Source organism: Trichomycterus rosablanca, chromosome 19 (genome assembly GCF_030014385.1).
Source record: "Trichomycterus rosablanca isolate fTriRos1 chromosome 19, fTriRos1.hap1, whole genome shotgun sequence".
NCBI lineage: Eukaryota > Metazoa > Chordata > Actinopteri > Siluriformes > Trichomycteridae > Trichomycterus > Trichomycterus rosablanca.
This window is the reverse complement of record NC_086006.1, coordinates 26,603,691-26,625,059: the sequence shown is the minus strand read 5'-3', so window position 1 is coordinate 26,625,059 and position 21,369 is coordinate 26,603,691. Positions and strand designations below refer to the sequence as shown.

At 42.1% G+C, this 21,369-nt stretch overlaps 1 protein-coding gene across 1 annotated transcript in view; it reads left to right on the top strand.

Annotated features, from left to right (window-relative positions):
* Window positions 1-21,369, top strand: part of LOC134333937 (collagen alpha-1(XXIV) chain) — a gene marked incomplete at its 5' end in the record, with an annotated part of 86,759 nt that overhangs the window by 46,711 nt on the left and 18,679 nt on the right. Inside the window, 18 exons of the mRNA XM_063016104.1 lie at window positions 472-525; window positions 619-663; window positions 1,801-1,854; window positions 2,816-2,869; window positions 2,952-3,005; window positions 4,878-4,931; window positions 6,151-6,204; window positions 6,402-6,446; window positions 6,538-6,591; window positions 8,034-8,078; window positions 11,233-11,286; window positions 12,160-12,213; window positions 13,154-13,207; window positions 13,606-13,659; window positions 16,800-16,853; window positions 18,410-18,454; window positions 18,565-18,609; window positions 19,740-19,793. Of these exons, the coding sequence (XP_062872174.1) occupies window positions 472-525; window positions 619-663; window positions 1,801-1,854; window positions 2,816-2,869; window positions 2,952-3,005; window positions 4,878-4,931; window positions 6,151-6,204; window positions 6,402-6,446; window positions 6,538-6,591; window positions 8,034-8,078; window positions 11,233-11,286; window positions 12,160-12,213; window positions 13,154-13,207; window positions 13,606-13,659; window positions 16,800-16,853; window positions 18,410-18,454; window positions 18,565-18,609; window positions 19,740-19,793 (927 nt within the window). The remainder of the gene's footprint in view (window positions 1-471; window positions 526-618; window positions 664-1,800; window positions 1,855-2,815; window positions 2,870-2,951; window positions 3,006-4,877; window positions 4,932-6,150; window positions 6,205-6,401; window positions 6,447-6,537; window positions 6,592-8,033; window positions 8,079-11,232; window positions 11,287-12,159; window positions 12,214-13,153; window positions 13,208-13,605; window positions 13,660-16,799; window positions 16,854-18,409; window positions 18,455-18,564; window positions 18,610-19,739; window positions 19,794-21,369) is intronic.

Here is a 21,369-nt window from a genome sequence, read left to right as displayed (position 1 = left end):
TAGTTGTAATTGGGTGCAAACACACATTTGTGAGTGAAACTTTATTAAAACTTGAATTTAATTTTGCCTTGTTGTCGAAGGGATAATCACTGCAAGAGTAAAACAACCAACAGTTTGAGCTTTTCTAAATGCACTGTTGAACTGAAATTACAGGTTACACCATCTACAGTCCATAACATTATTAGATGATTTAAATAATCTGTATGTTATTATAATTTGTATATTTTATTTTTACAATTTTTGTTTACATGCCACGTCATTGTGTGTGTATTTAAACACCAAAAGACTATAAGGTATGATCAAATAATAAAAATAAATAAATAATATGCTTCTGTCACACACACACACACACACACATTTTTACTGGGATATATTATACAGTATTAATATTTTTACTTTTTAAACTGCCAGTGTTGCTGCCAGTTACAGATTTATTGATAAAACTAAAACAGATTTGTGTGTTTTTCTCAGGGTGACCCTGGGCCTGAGGGACCTCATGGACTGCCTGGCATAGTGGGACATCAGGTAATGACCAGTCGTTCAGTCTGATTAGTTCTGTGTGCCAGTCATAATGCCCTAATTTATCTTACCCTCGTCTTTGTTTCCTGTGGTTGTCAGGGCCCGGCTGGAGGAGTGGGACCTCCTGGATTGAAAGGTGATAAGGTGATCTCAATATTTCTATTATTGCAGTGAATCTGTACATGTTATAAGCCCAGTTGTTCATCTAAATGTGGACAGTAGGCTTGTCACTGAACCGAAGAGAAATGTGAATGCCTGCTGTGCAAATGGGCACCTGGGCAGAGTTACGCTTCTGTCTTGTCCTTCTGTCTTGCCGTTTATGGCCAGCAGAGGGGGTAACAAAGCACAGATGAGCGTCAGTTAAGAGGAACTGACACATCAATCATCTGCGCCTCCGTGCCCCCTCTGCCAGCCTTAAATTTCAAGACAGAAGGACGGGACTCAAAATATTGGGACTCCCATTCTAGTTTTTAAATTCACATGTTTTAGCCACAGTGGTTGTAAAGAGGATTTTAATTAGACATCGAACTCATAAGGCAGATTATTTAGACGCACTACTTAGACAGAGATTACGCCACCGCAGTTTTAGCTTACTAAGCTAACACAGTTAGCCTCAGCGGCACAACGCACTAGCACGCCAGCTGACGTCTCCCTCCGTGTACCGAAAACGGTTAAACTGTCCCTGACGAGCCCGAATTTACAAATAAACGACACGACACAAATTAAACATCAGTGAAATCAATTTATTTACATTCGAAAGGAACTCCGTTGGTTGCTCCGCATTTATTCGTTCTCCATGTTTTGGTGAGAAAAGTCGTGTCGCACTGAATGCTGGGATTGCCTCAGTAGGAGCATTTTCAGGAATCTAAAAATTTAGACACGCCCTCTTCTCAGGAGTGTAGGATGACGATAATGCGCCTGTGTAGAGAGATCACCAGGTTTTCAGACAGACCAATAATAACAACAGCTACTCTTCTTAGAAGGCTTCTCACAAGATTGGAAGTATGCATTAGTATGACTGTGCTCTGATGTTGGTCAAGAAAGACTCAGTCAATGTTCCGGTTCATTCCAGAGCTGTCGAGTGGGGCTGAGGTCAGAGCTCTGTGCAGGACACTGGACTTTAATTTAGTAACTGTTGAGGCTGAAACACATACATTCAGTAATTAGAAGGGGCGTCCCAATACTTTTGTCCATATGGTGTAATTTTTAAAACGGATGTTTGTCTGTGTTTATAAATCCAGATGTTTGTGTTTATTCTTTCATCTCTGCTGGATGAATTAGGGAGAACCTGGATTACGGGGAGAACCTGGAGAATACGGCTACCAAGGTGACAAGGTAAGGAAGTTTCAAAACGTATCGTCGCGACAGGATACATCCAAGCAGATGAAGGTTAAGGGCCTCGCTCAGGGGCCCGACAGTGGCGTGATTTCTAGTCCAGCACCTGAAGTGCCGGACCGCCACTGTCTGATAAAGCGAGTCAGACGCTGCTAATCTGTGCTGATATTTTATAGTGTTTTTAGAAGCGCCTCAGTCACGTACTCGCTCATGTTTGGTGGATGAAGGTTTCTCCGCTGGAGAAAATGGATCCAGTAAGGCAAAGTTTTCTCGGCCGAGGTGCTCGAGTACACTAGCACGGGTTCGAATCTCAGTGGTGCTGTCGACCAGCTGGGGTTCGGCTGTGTCTGAGGGGGGAGGGGTGACCGAAGCCCTGTGATGGATTGTCCCACTGTCCGGGACGTTCCTGCCTTGCACCTGGTGTTTTCAGATAAAACCGAACCCACAGCGACCTTGACCAGGATGAAGCGGATAATGAAAATGATGCGAAAATGACCAAAAATATGTGGACACACATGAGCTGTTCACAAACCAAGTTTGTGGTTAATCAGTCGGCAGTTTTAAGAATAACAGCCACCCCATCAGGGAAGTATGTCCTGACAGGATTTTGGTGTATGACTGTGGGAATTTGTGTTCATTCAGTTCAAAGAGGGTTTGTGAGGTTGAGCAGGAAGGCCTTGCTACACTATATTGCTGTCTTGGACTGGGAGCTGATGTTGATCGGGAAAGTCTCAGTCGATGTTCTGGTTCATTCCAGAGCTGTTGAGTGGGGCTGAGGTCAGGGCTCTGTGCTGGACACTGGAGGAACAGTAAAGGGCCTTCCCTAAACTTCTGGCACAGCTTGAACTGGGTTGAATGAATCCAGTGGGTTTTTTTCAGTGCATAATATTGTAATATTGTAAGGTCATCTCAAATAATCACGATTATATCTTAACATTTTTAACGTATTTTCTTTGTACAGGGAGCTGCTGGTGTTTTAGGACCTCCAGGACCACGTGGGAAACCTGGACCGATGGTACGTTTGCCAGTCTGTTGCATGGCACCTCACCACAGGAACCTGCTGGCCTGACGTTTACCTTCTCTTGTTTGTTTAAAAGGGAAAAACAGGTGACCTAGGACCCACAGGACCACCAGGACCTCCAGGACCCGAGGTAAGAACTCTCACCAGGCTGCTGCAAACTTTCGGGCAGTCGGGTGGCACAGCAGTTCAATGTGTCTGCCCGCCATTGCTCACCCATGCAGTCACTGGCCACTTCTTCTCTCACAGAGTCCCGCTGTGCCCTCTGGGAATCACCCACCACTCGTGCAGTAGCAGTGAAACCCTTTCGACCCGTTGTTCCTCAGGAACGTGCCTGTTGGATGCCTGGCCAGGTCGATAGCACTGCTAAGATTCCAACTCAAAAGCTCAAGCTCTCAGCACAGCACTGTGCACTAGAACAAACCAGCGAATTTATCTTGAGCACAGACGAGCATCATAAGAACGTTTTGTCAGCGTCTCTTCATGACGGATCGCTGTTCGTCTCTTCGCTGTTTGCTAGGTCATCACATACTAAGATTTGAAGATATCTGAGTAACGTTTGCTCCAGATGTTTGTACTCCAGATGCTGGTCTTGCCTGGTAACCCCGAGCGTCTCTGCTTGTGTGGAAGTCTTTCGTGTTGGCTTTCTGTTCTTTATAAATTGTCAACGAGATGTTTCTCGAGGTTCCGTCTGCTCAAACACGCCTGCATCTGGGTTCAACATGCTGCCTGGAATCAATCCACTAAAACATTTGAAAGAATTCTCTCAGCACCAACATTGTGCCATCTAGCGGCTTTTCTGTCTCACAATCCACCGTCTGGTATTCTAGCAGTGGTCAAGATTTCTCGAAAATATGCCAGTTGGTCAAAATTTGTTGATACTTGGCCATAAGGAGGATATGTTCTCCATGACCTGATCTATATAAGGTTCTGCAGACAGCTAAAGATCAGCAGGACATGTTCAGGTGCACCGGAAGAAGATGAAGATCTTTAGACCTGGTCTACAGAGATCAGACATCTGAGTGTCTTGTGATTCCTAGAGATCATGACTTAAGATGCATTGAATATGTTCTTTATAATTGAGATAGAGATCTGTAGGACATGTTCTCCATGGCTTGAGGTACCCGAGGTGTCACAGACAGACACCAAGCTTCTAAATACTATGGACAAAGATTGGTAGGACATGTTCTCCATGGCTTGAGGTACCCAAGGTGCCACAGACAGACACCAAGCTTCTAAATACTATGGACAAAGATTGGTAGGACATGTTCTCCATGGCCTGAGGCATCTAAGGTGCTGTATTCATGTTCCTTCAGACAATGATCAGACTCGTGGCTGAGCTTCTACTGAGATAAGTCTAGTAGTGGATCAGATGCTCTATATGGATTATATTATACAGACACTACAAGGTCAAAAGTATGTGGACACCAGACCATGAGCTTGTTGATCATCCCATTTCACAAACAAATGGTATTAAAACTGAGTGAGCTTTGTGTGATCTCTAGAACAACAGCCGCTCTTCTGAGAAGGCTTCTGTGGGAATTTGTGCCCATTCAGTCAAGAGTGTTTGTATGGCTGGGCACTGATGTTGGTCAAGAAAGCCTCTGTTGATGTTCCAGTTCATTCCAAAGCTGTTCAGTGAGGCTGAGGTCAGGGTACTGCTGAGCTTTTCTTCATGTCTTTGTGCACAGGGGCACAGTCATGGTGGAACAGGAAGGGACCTTCCCTAAACTGTTGCTGCAAAGTCGGAATCATATAATAACCTTTAGATAATTGATTCATTACACCTGTTAGTAACTGTTGTGGCTGAAACACATGAATTCTTCTGGGTGGAGATCAGAGTCTCGTGGTGGAGACCTCACACAGTGATTAACTGGTGTGGCTGGTGCAGACTTGTGTGCATTCAGAGTGGAAATAAAGTCACATGACTCACTGGATGATGAGACGATGAGCTGATTGGATGTCAGACGTCTTTTCATTTAATCTCTTTGTGCTCCGTGTGCAGGGATTTCCCGGAGACATCGGCGTTCCGGGACCCAACGGACCTCCAGGACCACAGGTACGGAAAATAGCAGTCATGTTCCGACTGTACACACCTCACCTGTTAGCAGTGATCTTTTTAATCAGTGACCGCAAGGAGGGAGGGTGAGACTAGGAGGTATAATGGTGCACCTGGAGCCAAGGGTTGGGTTTCTGTCTCTCAGTGTCCTGCTGGGTTTTCTTTGGGTACTTTAGCTCTTTCCCGCTTCATGAAAACATACAGAAGGTGGATTATTGGCCTAGGGTGTATTTATTGTGCACTACACCACCCAGAAAATAAATAAATAATAAAATAGTAATAATAATAATAATAATAACAACAACAAAACAATAATAAAAACAATGTTATAATGATAATAATGATAATAATAATAATGATTATAATAATACTACAATAATGATAATAATAATAATAAAACAATAATAATAATAACAAAAATAAGTATTATTTTTATTATAATAATACTAAAACAATAATACTACTACTAATAATAATAGTGATGATAATAACCATAATAATAATAATAAAACAATAAAAAAATAAAAACAATGTTATAATAATAATAATGCTAATAATAATAATAGTGATAATAATAATAATAATGATAATGATAATAATAATAATACTACAATAATGATCATAATAATAATAAAACAATAATAATAACAAAAACAAGTATTATTTTTATTATAATAATACTAAAACAATAATACTACTACTATTAATAATACTACTAATAATAATATGATAATAAAAATAATAACAATAATAATAAAATAATAAATATAATAATAATAATAATAATAATTAATAACAGCAATAATAATAATAATAATAATAAATATAATAATAACAATAATAATAATAATAACATTGACTCTAAACTGTTTAAGTTCTTAAGTACCTATAAAAACAAATTTCATTTATTACCACAAAAAAATATGATTCTTGTTTTTCCATTTTATATATTATCATAATCAGTAAATGAAATTTTAAAAAGGTAGAAATATCAAAAATCTAGCAGCACTGAACTATAAGAATGTATTAATATATAAAAGTATACAAATGCATCAGAATGACATGATATATATAAAAAAAACACATTAATCGTTTATTATTATTTATTGGAATCGTTATATTTATATTTCAGACGCACCTACAAATGTTTCACACTGATGATCGTTTCTGTTTTGGTTCATTTTGGGTCGTTAATACCTGTTGGTGTGTTTGTTTGCAGGGTCTTCAGGGAGCAAGGGGACCTCAGGGGCCTCAGGGGCCAAAGGGAACAGAGGTGATACTGGCATTTTATGCACACACACATGAACACACATGTTAAGGATGAATTGGAACGTCGATCGTGAGCACTAATCTGTCTTTATCTGACTGATGCTGCTGTATTGAAATCTGCTGGTGTTATTAAGTGCAGCTCCTGTGCTGTGATCTCAGTGGATCATTTACAGAATCATTCTGTTTTGATTTGTACTTTAGGGGGATGAAGGCCCTTTGGGTCCACCTGGCGGTCCTGGTCCCACCGTAAGTCTGTGTGCATGACTGTGATGGGATTATTTTCTGAATGGAGTCTCTAATCTCTACTGTACATTAAAGTGTGTGTGTGTGTGTTTAGGGTAGACCTGGAAGAAAAGGGTACGTCGGCGAGCCCGGACCTGAAGGACCGAAGGTAAAGCTCAGATGTTACGTCCTCCGTATGATGTAAATGGAAAATGTGTCTTTTTGAGGGTCGTGACTTTTCCTGAGGCTGTTTTCCATTTTCTAAACCTGCTTGATCTGTGTACAGTCACTCTGCGTCAGGTTTTTACACACACACACACACAGTGACGGACAGAAGATTTAGATCAGCAGTTATTAAATCAAACCTAAAAAACTACATTTTTAAAAATGAAATAAATACATCATACACGGCCAAAAGTATTTGGACACCTGATCATGAGCTTGTTGGACATCCCCTTTCAAAAGCGAACAGTATTAAAACAGAGTGACGTCAAGGTACAACAAAAGCCACTCCTCTGAGACGGCTTCTCATAAGATTTTTGAAGTATATCTGTGGGAATTTGTGCCCAATTAGTCGAAAGCCTGTATTTTGTGTCACTGACTCCGCCCACTTCACGTTGCTTGCGTTTGCTCTGCCTTCTGTGACTGGATGTCACAATATGACAGGCTGTTCTGGCCGTCTACGACCAGCCTGCCCTGAAATATCACTGTGGGAATTTGTACCCATTCAGTCGAAAGCCCATTTTTTGTGTCACTGACCACGCCCACTTCACGTTGCTTGCGTTTGCTCCGCCTTCTGTGGCTGGATGTCACAATATCAGCCAGCCCTGAAGTATGACTGTGGGGATTTGTGCCCATTTAGTCAAAAGAGCATTAGTATGGGCAGTGATGAAGTCTCAGTTGATGTTCCGGTTCATCCCAGAGCTGGTGAGTGGGGTTGAAGTCAGGGCTCTGTGCAGGACTCTGGAGTTTCTTTACTTTAAACCGAGATGTCCTGTTCTGATGTCCTGATGTCCTATAGAGCTTGCTTTATGATGGAACAGGAAAGGCCCTTCCTCAAACTGTTGCTGCCAAATTGGAAGCATATAATTTCTATCATATAATTAATTTATTACAGCTGTTAGTGATTGTTGTGGCTGAAACACATGAATTCAAAAATTAGACAGGGTGTCCCAATACTTTTGGTTTGGTTCAGGGTCTTTTCTTCCTTCCTGCACCGTCGCCGGTGTTAAATACGCTCAGGGTTTTTGTGCTCACTCTGAATGTTCATCGTTGGCTCTTGGCAGGATTAAAATTGCCGCGGCTCTATTAAAGCGCGGCTCGGTTTGGTAATAAACGTGTCGTGTGGCTCATTACGACGACTCAGGAATGCTGGCAGGTCTGTGATTACAGGATCATAACTAGATGTGCAGTAAAAGAGATAACCGCACAGGAAACTCCAGCATGTGCTCGCGGATCCGCTGCTCCGTCATGTCGCTTGTGTTGGGGGGGGGGGGGGGGGGGGGGGGGAATGATTGGTGTGGTATTGGGGAGTGGGGGGTGTCAGGGAGATTTAGATTGCATGCACTGCAGTTAACACTAATTAACACTTGTAATGTTTTATGTTTGCAGGGGGAAGTCGGCGACCAGGGAAACGTCGGGAAGAGCGGCGCTCCTGTAAGTCTGGTCTGGGTTTTATATGATGTGTACACCGATCAGCCATAACATTAAAACCACCTCCCTGTTTCAACACACACTGTCCATTTTATCAGCTCCACTTACCATATAGAAGCACTTTGTAGTTCTACAATTACTGACTGTAGTCCATCTGTTTCTCTGCATGCTTTGTTACCCCCTTTCATGCTGTTCTTCAATGGTCAGGACCCCCACAGGACCACCACAGAGCAGGTATTATTTAGGTGGTGGATCATTCTCAGCACTGCAGTGACACTGACATGGTGGTGGTGTGTGTTGTGTAGTGTGTGTTGTGCTGGTATGAGTGGATCAGACACAGCAGCGCTACTGGAGTTTTTAAACACCTCACTGTCACTGCTGGACTGAGAATAGTCCACCAACCAAAAATATCCAGCCAACAGCGCCCCGTGGGCAGCGTCCTGTGACCACTGATGAAGGTCTAGAAGATGACCGACTCAAACAGCAGCAATAGATGAGCGATCGTCTCTGACTTTACATCTACAAGGTGGACCGACTAGGTAGGAGTGTCTAATAGAGTGGACAGTGAGTGGACACTATTTAAAAACTCATACCAGCACAACACACACTAACACACCACCACCATGTCAGTGTCAGTGCAGTGCTGAGAATGATCCACCACCTAAATAATACCTGCTCTGTGGTGGTCCTGTGGGGGGTCCTGACCATTGAAGAACAGCATGAAAGGGGGCTAACAAAGTATGTAGAGAAACAGATGGACTACAGTCAGTAATTGTAGAACTACAAAGTGCTTCTATATGGTAAGTGGAGCTGATAAGTGCTTCAGAAGCTTCAGAAATGACGACGTTCTTAAGACACAATTTTCCATATTTAAAAAAAAAGGGGGTCACCACGTTTCTGGTGAAAAAAATATTGAAATGTAGCTAATGCTAATGTTGTTGACCGTGACTAGCAGCTGGCAAGGATAGTATGAATCACTGGCGGCTATGCTAGCCGCCCACTTTGATTTCTAAACGCTTTATGTGGGTAAATTCGGTGCATAATAATGTTCAAAATCAAAGCATGTGCTACGAGTCACATGTGCGGGAGATTAGCATGTAGCCACAGACGCTCAGACCGTCTGCATTAGCACTCCTGTCAACTTCGATCAAGGTTAAAAAAATCAGAGAGGCCCCCGAGGGCCCCTGATCCATCGCTAATAGAAACAGTTTATTTTCCGAGGTAAAAGCACGACCACCAACATCCTGGTTCTTTTCAGCCTTTTATTTTACTAAAGAACACAAACACTACATGGACACAAGTATTGGGACACACCTTCTAATTACTGAATTCAGGTGTTTCTGCTAACAGGTGTAATAAATCAATTAAATAAAGGAAATAATATGCTTCCAACTTAGCAGCAATTTTTACTTTGACCTCATGAACAGAGATTTTATAACAAGTTACTATAACAGCAGGAGGCATGGATTACAGTATTATGCTCACCTGCCTTGCCATTTATTGGTCAGCAGTGTTGGGTGTTACACAGCTCTAGAAACCCTGTTTCAATCCTCGCCTTGTGTTGACCTTGGTCTGGGATTGCTATACTTCCACATGGATTTCCTTCATGTACTTTGGTTCCCCTTTAACTTCCAAAAAACATGACGGTAGGTGGATCAACTGTTCTTAATGCTCCCAGACATGCACAGCTGATAACGAGTGTGTGTTGACCTGAAATGGACTGGTACTCTGACCAGCATTCCCACCTTGCACGCATTGTTCCCATTATACTGTCTACACTGGATCATCACTTGTGGTCAGCAGTGGTAACTTAGCAGGACAGCTGTAGCCTAGTGGTTAAGGTACTGGACTAGTAATCAGAAGGTCGCTGGTTCAAGCCCCACCACTGCCAGGTTGCTGCTGTTTCAGTTTCAGCATGACTGCGGTCTTGTGCAAAATAAAGAGAAACACATTAGGTCCATAAAGACATGGTTAGAAGAGTTTGACCTGAGTAGAGCCCTGACATTAACTGTTCTGAACACCTTTGGGATGAATTGGAACATTGATTGTGAGCCACTCCTTCTCATCCAGCATTATTGCCTGACCACACAAATGCTCTTTTAATTAAATAGCCACAAATCCTCACTTAAGTAGCCACAGAATTGGCCCTTTATTCAAGTTTTCCAAAATTGAGTTTTCTAAACTCGCACCGCTCCTAATGGCAGGTCAGTGGGAGGTGGATGTGGACCAGAACCTGGAGGAAAAACATGACCTGTAGAAGGGTTTGAACCCATGTCTCCAGAACCCTGGCACTGTCGGCCCTCACGCTACCTACAAGGAGCAAAGTTAGAATTCAAACAAACGTCCTGAATGGAAAACATTGACGAGGTGCTGAAAGAGATCCTGTCGGCATCTGTGGAACGCAGCCAACGGGCTTAGAAATTAAACCTTTTCCATTTGGTTTCCATCCTACAATAACTTCTCCATCTCACCTGAGATTGATGATCATCGCCCGGGGAAAATCAACCTAGGAAAATACCTTCCGAACTGCCGTCGAGGCTTTTTTTTCCAGCCGTGACGAACGTAAAATCTGGTTCCTTGCAATCAGTTTGTCATCAAGTACTAATATAATAAATCCTTGTGGTTTGAGCTCCTGGAGGAACCTGGAGGGCGTCGAGCTGCTCGTTCTGAGAGAGCTGTTTAGGAAACTATGATAATGACATTAACTTGATGACTATGTAATGTCAGCCAGTGATTTAAATCTACGCTGGATTAAGAAGTGCCAAAAGTATGTGGACACCCTTCCTAATAATTGAGTTTAGGTCTTGTAGCCACATCCATTACTAACATGAGTATAAAACCTCTGAGCTACCACTACCCTACAAACCAAGTTTGTCAGCCCATGTCTTAATGGACCATGCATATCATTTATTTCATATAAAGTGTTTATACACCTGTGGACGATAGGTGTGGCTGTTCTCCTAAAATCTGAATAATTAGGACAGGTAGGAGAGGTGGAGGGGTGTCCACATACTTTAATACTTTGTCACATAGAGTACCTCAGAAAGTTCCTTTATGTCCGTTGAGACCTTGCCGAGTCTGTGTGATCAGGTACTTCTTCTAAAGATGTTTTCTCTGTGTGTAACTGCTTCTCTCTGTCTCGTTTTTGTCCTTTTAGGGGTCGGTAGGACTTATCGGAATCCTGGGTGTTGTGGGCCCCCCTGGGGACAAGGTAAAGTAGCTTCTCTAACACTGTCAGCCAGTGTGCACATGGACGTTTGCGGCTTTTGTCTAAAAAGTTGGGATCTGAGGTCGAATTTCAGCTGTGTTATCGACCGGCTGGGCACCCACACACAGGCACGATTGGCTGTGCCTGCACGAGGGGCAAAAGATGGAAAAATGTATCACTACTGTACAACAGCGGCCCCTGCTGTCTGTTTGAGGCGTCTGCACTTGCAGTGGATGATTCTGAATGAAAACATAAGCCATTTACATTTACATTTACAGCATTTAGCAGACGCTTTTATCCAAAGCGACTTACACAATGAGCTTAACACGATGAGCAATTGAGGGGTAAGGGTCTTGCTCAGGGACCCAACAGTGGCAACTTGGTGGTGGCGGGGCTTGAACCGGCAACCTTCTGTTTACTAGTCCAGTACCTTAACCACTGAGCTATCACTGGCCCCCACTGAGCTATCACTGGCCCTACCTGAGCTATCACTAGCCATTATTATTAGTCCAGTACCTTAACCACTAAGCCAACATTGCAAATGTTAAAATGAGCATCATCAATCGGTGATGCATCGACGACTGAATAAACGGCCACATTACCTTTTTGACGAATGCCAAAAATGTCACACACATGGATAAACAGAATCCATGCAGGACATGCAGGCTAATTGGCAAACATCACAAGCTGAGAAGACTTCAGAGTCCTTAAAGTTCTCACCATCAAAACCTATAACCTATAAACGCCTGGTCCATTAAAAAGCTATTCGGATTACAACCCATCGTCCAGGTCCTAAATCTGAACCCAGAAGACAATACCATCATGGTCTGTTTGAACTTTTTGTTTCATATTTTTGTACCTCTGTTGTTTTTACAGGGTGATCGTGGTCCATTGGGTCCATTGGGTCCATCAGGGGAGAAGGGTTCAATGGTAAGACCTCTAAACAATACACAAACAAACCAAAACTGACCGGTCATCAATAGACTGAGCTTCCTCAGTTGACTAGTACTAAATACTAGAGGCTTTTAAATGGAACTATACTTAGGGACCATTTAAGGGAGGCTCATGATGCCTGATGATACTCACCCCACCATTACAATAGCAGGCAACAAAACAACAGTTTAATGCCTGATCCAGTGTTGGATTTGGTTGATCCAGTGGTTTGATTTGGATTTGATCGATCCAGTGTTGAATTTGATCGATCCAGTGTTGAATTTGGTTGATCTAGTGTTGGATTTGGTTGATCTAGTGTTGGATTTGGTTGGATTTGGCTGATCCAGTGGTTGGATTTGACTGATCCAGTGGTTGGATTTGACTGATCCAGTGGTTGAATGTGGTTGATCCAGTGGTTGGATTTGGTTGATCCAGTGGTTGACTTTGGTTGATTCACACAGCTTCAGTCTCCTGTATTTAGCTCCGATTCATTGTTGCTTTGTTGCATTGATCCTTCAGCGTTGAATTGCTGTCTTCAACCTTTTCACAGCGACACTTTGGTGTACACTACCCCACCACTGAGTTTGAGTCTTGGTGGTGCCACCAGGCTGGTCCTGTTGAGGCTGGATGAGGTTTGGAAGCCTGACCATTAACGAGCAGATGCTGCTGAGGTGCACAGGGAGATTGAGTATATCTAAAAGGGACAATACAAGAAGGGAAGACATGGTTTTGCAAAATGTAAGTGACGTGTCTCCGGCTAGTGTGAACGTAGGGTTGGGCAGCTTCGTCCTGCACTACCACACCTTGATACTGACAGTATTGGTTGATACCGTATGTTTTAAATATCGCTGTATATTGTCTGATTATCGGCACATACCTTGTCTGAACTGTTCTCATTGGCTGATGTGAAGTAACTCTTGTCTGTTTATGATTTAAGGGATACCCAGGCTTGCCAGGAGGCCCTGGAGACTTTGGCCCTCAAGGTCCACAAGTAAGTCTCAATGCCAATTATTAAGCATTACATGCACACCAAGTGATAATCCTGGTCATTTTCAGATTTCAATCAAGTGTCTGATTTAATTGAAGTCCTCTGTGGCCAAACGTATTTGGACACCTGACCACATTTCAAAAACAAATGGTATTACAATTTTCCACCAGGTGGATTCTTACACAGACCGTCGAGGTGCTCGGCCAGGTTGATAGCTCAGCTGAAATTCAAACTCAAGTAGTGTTCCAACCCCAGTATATCAATCATTTAGACCTAGTAGTAATAGATGTGGCTGACACAACTGAACTCAATAATTAGAAGGGTTGTCCTCATACTTTTGGCTATATGGGTCATTATGTGACATTATGTGATGTCATGCATCTTTTTTATCTTTTTTTTAGGGCCCATCAGGTCCCAGGGGTAGCGCAGGTGTTTCTGGAACAAAAGGAAGAAGGGTAAGTGATGGACCCAGGACTTGGGTACAGCATTCGGTCATTTAAATCAGTGTGGTACTGCCCCTTTGTAGAGGGCATTATAAGACTAGCACCTGGTCGAATCAGCCTCAAACCAGCACTGGGAGCCAAGTCAAGCTGGTTTTAAGTACTGGTTTCAGGAACCTGCAAGTAATCACTATAAACGAGTGCATGTGGAGGAACCCGGGACTGCAGCAGGAGTCATGTGTTGGCAGTTTTGCACAATGTATGATGCCGCTAGAGCTCTTCGTGCCAAGTCTCCCTCCATTTGTCTTTCACTGCATGCTCGGAATGTGTAAATAAAGGATTAAAATAAGTGGAACCATCACAAGCTTTGCTAGTCTTGCATTAAGCTGGAGATCAGATCTTGAATCACTGACCCTGGGGAACACAGGTCTGACCCCTTGTGGTCAGGATGACCGGGCAATCTCGTCGTTTCCTCAGGCGTGTGGACGTGGACCAGCCTGTAACAAACTAGGATGAGTGTACGATCGCTTGTGGTAAACAGTTGACGTCCAGGTGGCGGTGGGTCATGATTTACGAGGCACGATTGAACTTTCCTACATATCCAGGATGATTTATGGTCAGACTGCTGTGCTCTTACCTCAACTGTAGTCAGCCAGGACTTGTTCGGTGTCCTACACGTCTTCTCCTGGAGCTTCGGGGCTTATTAAGGTTGGGAAATACAGCCGTCTGACTGACTGATTGATCTTGTGCACCTGAGGAACCTCTGAGGAACATAATCTGGTGTCTACAGTCTTTTGGACAGTGACCTGTAGAGCAGAACCTAAACCATTCAGCCAGGCATGGCTCTACGAAGAACTGTGTGTGTTCATGCATTTGTGTTTGACTGGTTCTGTATCATGTAGGGAAAGTTTAGTGGTCCATCCAGGTCAGGAGCTCTTGTACTTATGACCTGCTGAAGCAGATGACAAGAGCGTTCAGCTGAAATATGTTATTAGTGAACTGAATTTAAAGTGGCTTAGGGGGTAGCACTGTCCTCTCACAGCGAGAAGGTCCTGGGTTTGAGGATATTTTCTGTGTGGAGTTTGCATGTTCTCCTGTGATGTTAAAATCCCAATTAACAAACAAACAAAGCATGTTCTCCCCTTGTCTAAATGGGTTTCTTTCGGGAGCTCCAGTTTCCTCCCACAGTACAAAGATGTGTGTGTGTTTGCACTGTGATGGACTGGTGACCTGTCCAGGGTGTTTCCTACCTTTCACCCACTGAACTGGTCCCACCGTGACCATGAATAGGCTACATTGGTGGTAAAAGTGGTGTATTAATAGACTGAATTTAAACTAGTGTGAATACACCATAATAGCTTACGGATTATAAGACGCTCCTGGGTGAAACTCGGTGGATATTTGTGGTCGGCAATTCAGTGGCTATATAAAATAAACTTTCAGGATTACCCAGGATGCTTTACTGACTTGAGATTTTTGCACTTGGGTGGCACAGCGGTCTAACATGCTACATGGCACACAACTGCATTTTGATATAAAATTAACAATAACTCGACAGTAAAACACCAATAGCAGGATTAGATTGCTGCGCTTCTAAATTTGGTCAAGCAGCTTCTTACAGCCGGCTAGTCGACTTAAATTACACTTTCTTAATTTGGATTAAAAGGCTGTTAAATTGTGTTTTGAACATATAATTGCACATAGCAATCATATACAAGTATACAAATATTATTATTATTATTATTATTACTATTATTATTATTATTACTGTTATTCATATGATTATTATTATTGCTATAATTACTATTAATATTATTATTACTACTATTATTACTATTATTACTACTATTATTACTATTATTACTACTATTATTATGATTAATATGATTATTATTTCTATAATTACTATTAATATTATAATTACTACTATTATTGTTGTTATTATTATTTATATGAATATTATTATTATAATTATTACTAATATTATTATTAATCTAAATACTTTTATTTTTATTATTATTCATATTAATATGACTATTATTAGTATAATTATTACTATTATTATTATTAATGTAATTACTTTTATTTTTATTATTATTAATATTAATATGACTATTATTAGTATAATTATTACTATTATTATTGTTGTTGTTATTATTATTATTACTATTATTATTAATAATATGATTATTTTTATTATATAATTATTACTATTATTATTGCTATTATTATTATTATAATTATTACTATTATTATTGATGTTATTATTACTATTATTAGTACTGTAATTACTATTAATATTATTTCAGTAATATTAATATTATTAATAATATTATTATTAATATTACTATTATTATTAATAATAATAATAATATTATTACTATTATTATTATTATTACAGTTATTATTATTATTTAATGGAGTATAGGACGATCCTGGATGAAACTGGCTGCTTGTGACCTTTCATGATAAGTCTAGTGAAAGTTGACATTTCCACTAGACACGCCTAAAAAACGTACCACTACATGTGGGTTCCAGTCGTGCTACCATCGGCTGTGTGTCTGTCTAGCGCTCCATGTTTATAGCATCATTAGCTATCTAACTTGTGATCGCACAGGAAGTCTTCAGGAAGTGTAGCGTTCCCATAAGTCAGTATAGACACACTGGTCCACATGGTAGCCATTTTCCTAAACGCACAACCTACACATGCATGTTTAGATCAGGCATGATGTTGTGGCTTCCTGTTTACCTCCTTTACATATGAGTCGTAAATAATATAGGACTCATATAAGGAAGGAATCGTGCTCTGTTGGTCTGGGAATCGTTTCTGGGAGCTTTCCCAGTAAAACATCAAAGATTATTATTTTTTTTTGCTCCTGTATTTAGGGGTCTCCACAGTGGTTGTGGCAGACTTGGCACAGTTTTTATGTCGGATGCTTTTCCTGACACAGCCCTCCTATTTCTATTCAGGCTTAGGACTGGCATTGATTGCACACTGACCAGTGTGCCTCCCAATAGGATACTGGGAACTGACAAAATTGGGGTGCATCATGGACTGTGTGTACTGAGGTGAATTGTTAAAAATCAGGAATGAAGAAAGTTAAAACAAGTAAAAGCTTTTATCTTCTTTCATCTTCTCTCTTTATGTCTGTCAGGGGCCGAGAGGAGCTGATGGGCCACCAGGAGAGCCAGGACTCCAGGGTCTCAAGGTACCAGCTCTTAGCTTCATACCTGACACCCACATCACAAATAATGAGGTTGTTTTTGACACTTATACACTGACAATAACACAAATATGTTATAAACACACTGAAATATCAATAAAACCTGCACTTTAGTTTTACTTCTTTATTGTTTCTTTACACTTCTTGGTCTTGGAATACCGTATTCCTTAGCGAGGTCAGTACCGGCGCATTCACATGAAAAGTGACAAAACAGCTTTTGCGCTGCTGTGTCGTTATTTCCTATGAAGTTTGATGGCGGTGCACGAAGCTTACCGTGACTTATTGTAGTAAAACAGCGAGTGAGGAATGTGATTAGTGGAGGAACTTATGAGCAGTAATAATGAAGAGAAGTTTAGTGCTCCTGTCTCCTTCTTTTACTACATTAAACCACGTTAAGCTTTATTTTCAACCAGAAGCGTTTTAGACTCTGGGAGAAGCTGATTCTGATTCTCACCATTTCTCAGAAGCTCGAGCTGTAACACAAGTTTAAAAGTGAAACAGGGAGGAAAATCCAGATAAACACAGATACACGTGGAGCTGTAACCCTGGATCTGACGCTTATTCCACCCTAATGCAGATTCAGCTCAGATTCACACTTTGATTACGTTTTACCACACTGCTCAAGCCGAGCGCTGAACAAAGTTTTAGCTTTAAGGGAACAAATTTCTTTATGAAGGGAGTCGAGTTTCAAAGATTTTGAGATCATGAAGAAGGAGGCACGTGCTAGTCTGCAGTCCTGCTCAGCCAGCGAGTTGGTCAGACGAGCAACAGGGGCCGCCAGAGTGCATAAGCCACAACCACTGCTAACAGGGGTAATAAATCAATTATTGTAAAGAAATTATACGCTTTCAGCTTTGCAGCAGTTTAGAGAAGATCGTTTCCTGTTCTGGCATCAAAGCAAGCTCTATAAAGCCATGAAGAAAAGCTCGGTTTTTTGGGTTTTTTTTTTAATGCATTTTCTCCTCATTTTCCTCCTGATTTAGCGCACTCAGTTTTGTCTTCCGCTGCTGAGAGATACCAGATTGCATCCGAGGAGAGCACGTCGCTGCACACGCCTCTACCGACACGTGTACAGCCCTCCTCTTCTCGCCCCTGCATTCTGCACAGGCGTCTCTTCCGCCAATGAGGGTCCTTACACAGCGTATGAAGAAAACAACCACCCACACATAGTCCGGCCCCCACCCTGCAGATACGGTGGCCAATTAGTATCTGCTGCAGGCACTGCCAATTATGGCCGCTAGATGGCGCCCATCCGACCGGTGGCAACACAGTGTTTCGAACCGGGGAGTTCAGTGGCTCAGTTATAAGAAACTCTAATGGCCTGCATAGAGGCCTGGAAAATATATATGCTTCCAAATTATGACTGAATTGGGCACAAATTCCCACAGACATACTTTAAAGTCTTGTGAAAAGCCTTCCCAAATGATCACAGAGGTCACTCTACTTTAATAGCATTTAGTTTGAACTAGGATATCTGATAAGCTCAAGACCATTCAGATTAAATGAGGCAGTGAAATGATCAGATCTCTGTATCTTTACAGGGGGAGAAGGGGGACATCGGCAAGAAAGGAGCTCCGGGGTTCATCGTAAGTCCTGCAGCGTCAGGCTGCACAGTGTGGACTGTGTTAAATTGTCTAATTTATGTTTTTTTGTCAAATTTGAGGTATTTTTTATATATTTACATGTTTTATTATAGGGCAAAGCTGCAAGTCCAGGGAAACGAGGCTCTGCAGGACCACCAGTAAGTAGGCAGTATGACCAGTAACTGGTAAACTGCTTAAAAACTGCATTTTATTCCACTTAGTTGTCATAAATTTAAAAGCCGTTATGGGGGGTAGCAGGCAAGTACAAAGACATGCAGTCAGGTCAATTGGAGCTACTAAAAACTGCCCCAAGTGTGTGTGTGTGTGTGTGTGTGTGTCTTGTGATGGACTGGCGAGTTGTCTGGTGTGTTTCCTGTCGTGTTTCCTGGTGTTTACCCTGACCATGATATAGTGGTGATGAAATTGACACTTAATCTTAAAACATCTGCTAAATGTCCATAATATCACTGTAATAAACTTTATTTTCCCGTCTCCCTTCAAATCGCCTCTTGCTGCTCCATCAAGCTCACAGCGCCCTCTAGTGACACAAATCGCACTCGCTCTGTGTACACACGTATCTTTCCACAAGCATCAAGCTCTCATGGACTTATATAATAATTATAATAATATAATATTATCAATTTCATACCCTGTTAGCAGTGTACTTGCCTGAAGCATCTGAACTCGGTTCAGCAGGGAGTCCGCAAACTTTTGGCCGTATCATCAATTGCTAGGGTGGCCACATTCATAGTCCCCAAAAGGAGGACGTCATACCAGGAACAGGGGGACATGATACTGCAACACACAGAATGAAACTGTAACCCATATCACAGAGTTTTTGACCAATTTAAGCAAGAATTCTATAACAAATTACTGTTTTACTCACCAAATGTTGTGGGCGAGCATTTGTTTTGACATGTACCTGAGCCAATGACAGATAATATTGATCAAAAATGTAACCAGTTCACTCCAAAAGGAGGATTTTTAAGTGTCCGTCCTAGCGTTGCATGGGCGGAGGGCTGGCAGCTGAAAAACTGGACTGTCCGACCTAAAGCCGGACGGCTGGCCACCCTAATCTGGTCCTGATTCAGCTGGAACTGGAACTGATCTTCATCTCAAAGTCAAATTAGTTTTTATAATAAAAAGATCATTTTTACAAGAGTTGCTTTCGATACCAGTGTCCACCGCACGCTGTAAACGTAAACACAGGATGTTTGATATTTTATGATATTTTTATGACTAACTAAATTGTTGTGATTAAAACTGCTGCTGTGTTTTTATTTTGCAGGGGGTCGTTGGTCCTCCAGGCAGTTCTGGTGAAAAAGGTCCTCATGGTGAACCTGTGAGTGTTCTCATTCATCCATAAAATTTTTTTATTATTATTATTATCATTATTATTAAACACCTAACATACACTGATCAGGCATTACTTAACCACCACCGTTCTAATATTGTGTTGGCCCCCCCTTGTGCTGCCCTATACGCAACAAACTGTGATGCACTGTGTATTCTGACACCTCTCTATCAGAACCAGCGTTAACTTCAGCAGTTTGAGCTACAGTAGCTCGTCTGTTGGATCGGACCTTGGCCGCCCATGATCCTGTCGCCGGTTTACCACTGTTCCTTCCTTGGACTACTTTTTATAGATACTGACCACTGCAGACCGGGAACACCCCACAAGAGCTGCAGTTTTGGAGTTGCTCTGACCCAGTTGTCTAGCCCTTGCAATTTGGCCCTAACATCAAGTTTGAGGGTAAAATGTTCACTTGCTGCCTAATATCCCCCCCCCCCCCCCCCCCCACACACACACACACACACTAACAGGTGCCGTGATGAAGAGATAATCAGTGTTATTCACGTCACCTGTCAGTGGTCATAATGTTATCTGCCCACAGTGCAAATGCCTCGACCGGTCAGCATATGCCACACTTGCCCCAGTGATGAGTAACCCTGTTCCAGCTATCGTCCTTCCCCATATAGGCACACACCCAACCGTGTGTCGGTGTAGGCTCCCGGCTCTACAGCTGGAGATCTCAGCACTGGTGGGCTTGTGTGTTGCACCACTCTTGAAATCATTTCTAAGCAACTTCAGGTCCCAGCTTGTGAGATGGAACAGTGGTCTCTTCAGTCAGGATCTCTGTTGTCTCTGTTTGTCCGACAAGCTGAACCTTCATCTGTTACTCATCCAACTTGAATAATTATCTAATGAGTATCTGATAATTCATCTTTAATATTAGCTTGATCGTGGTCAGGAGCACTATTGGTATCTCAGCGGTTTAGGTGTTGGACTAGTAATCAGAAGGTTGGTGGTTCAAGTCCCTCAGTTGCTTGATGTAAGTAGATTTGAATAAAAGCGCCAGCTGAATGCTGTAAATGTGATTTGAGTTGGTTTGTACATCCCTGAACAACCGGACTGGATGATTAAAGCCTGGGCTCCTGTTTGTTATGCAATGCTACAGTCCAGCGTAAGAGACAGACCAGTGACATGGTCAGGTGTCCAAATACTTTTGACCATAGAGTGTGTGTGTTCCGTTTCTCGATGTGATGGAATGCACGTCTCTTACAAGAGGATGGAAACGTTTGACTGTAACTGGAGTGTTATTATTACCAGTGGCACTCAGCTTTGCCTCCAGGGCATTTCACAAGTTTGGTGTGTGTGTGTGTGTGTGTGTGTGTGTGCGATATCAGCTAGTCTAAACATGTAATCAGTCAGACGGGCCCCCGTTGCTCCCGGCGCTGTAAAAACACTCGCAGCCGTTTGATGTGGCCACGCTGATTCTGTTTTTCCATTCTTTCATGTGTACAGTGACTGACAGATTGCTTTAGCTAGCATTCACATACATCTATATCTTACACACACACACACACACACACACACACACTCACTCACACACACACACACACGTTACCCTGGGTCA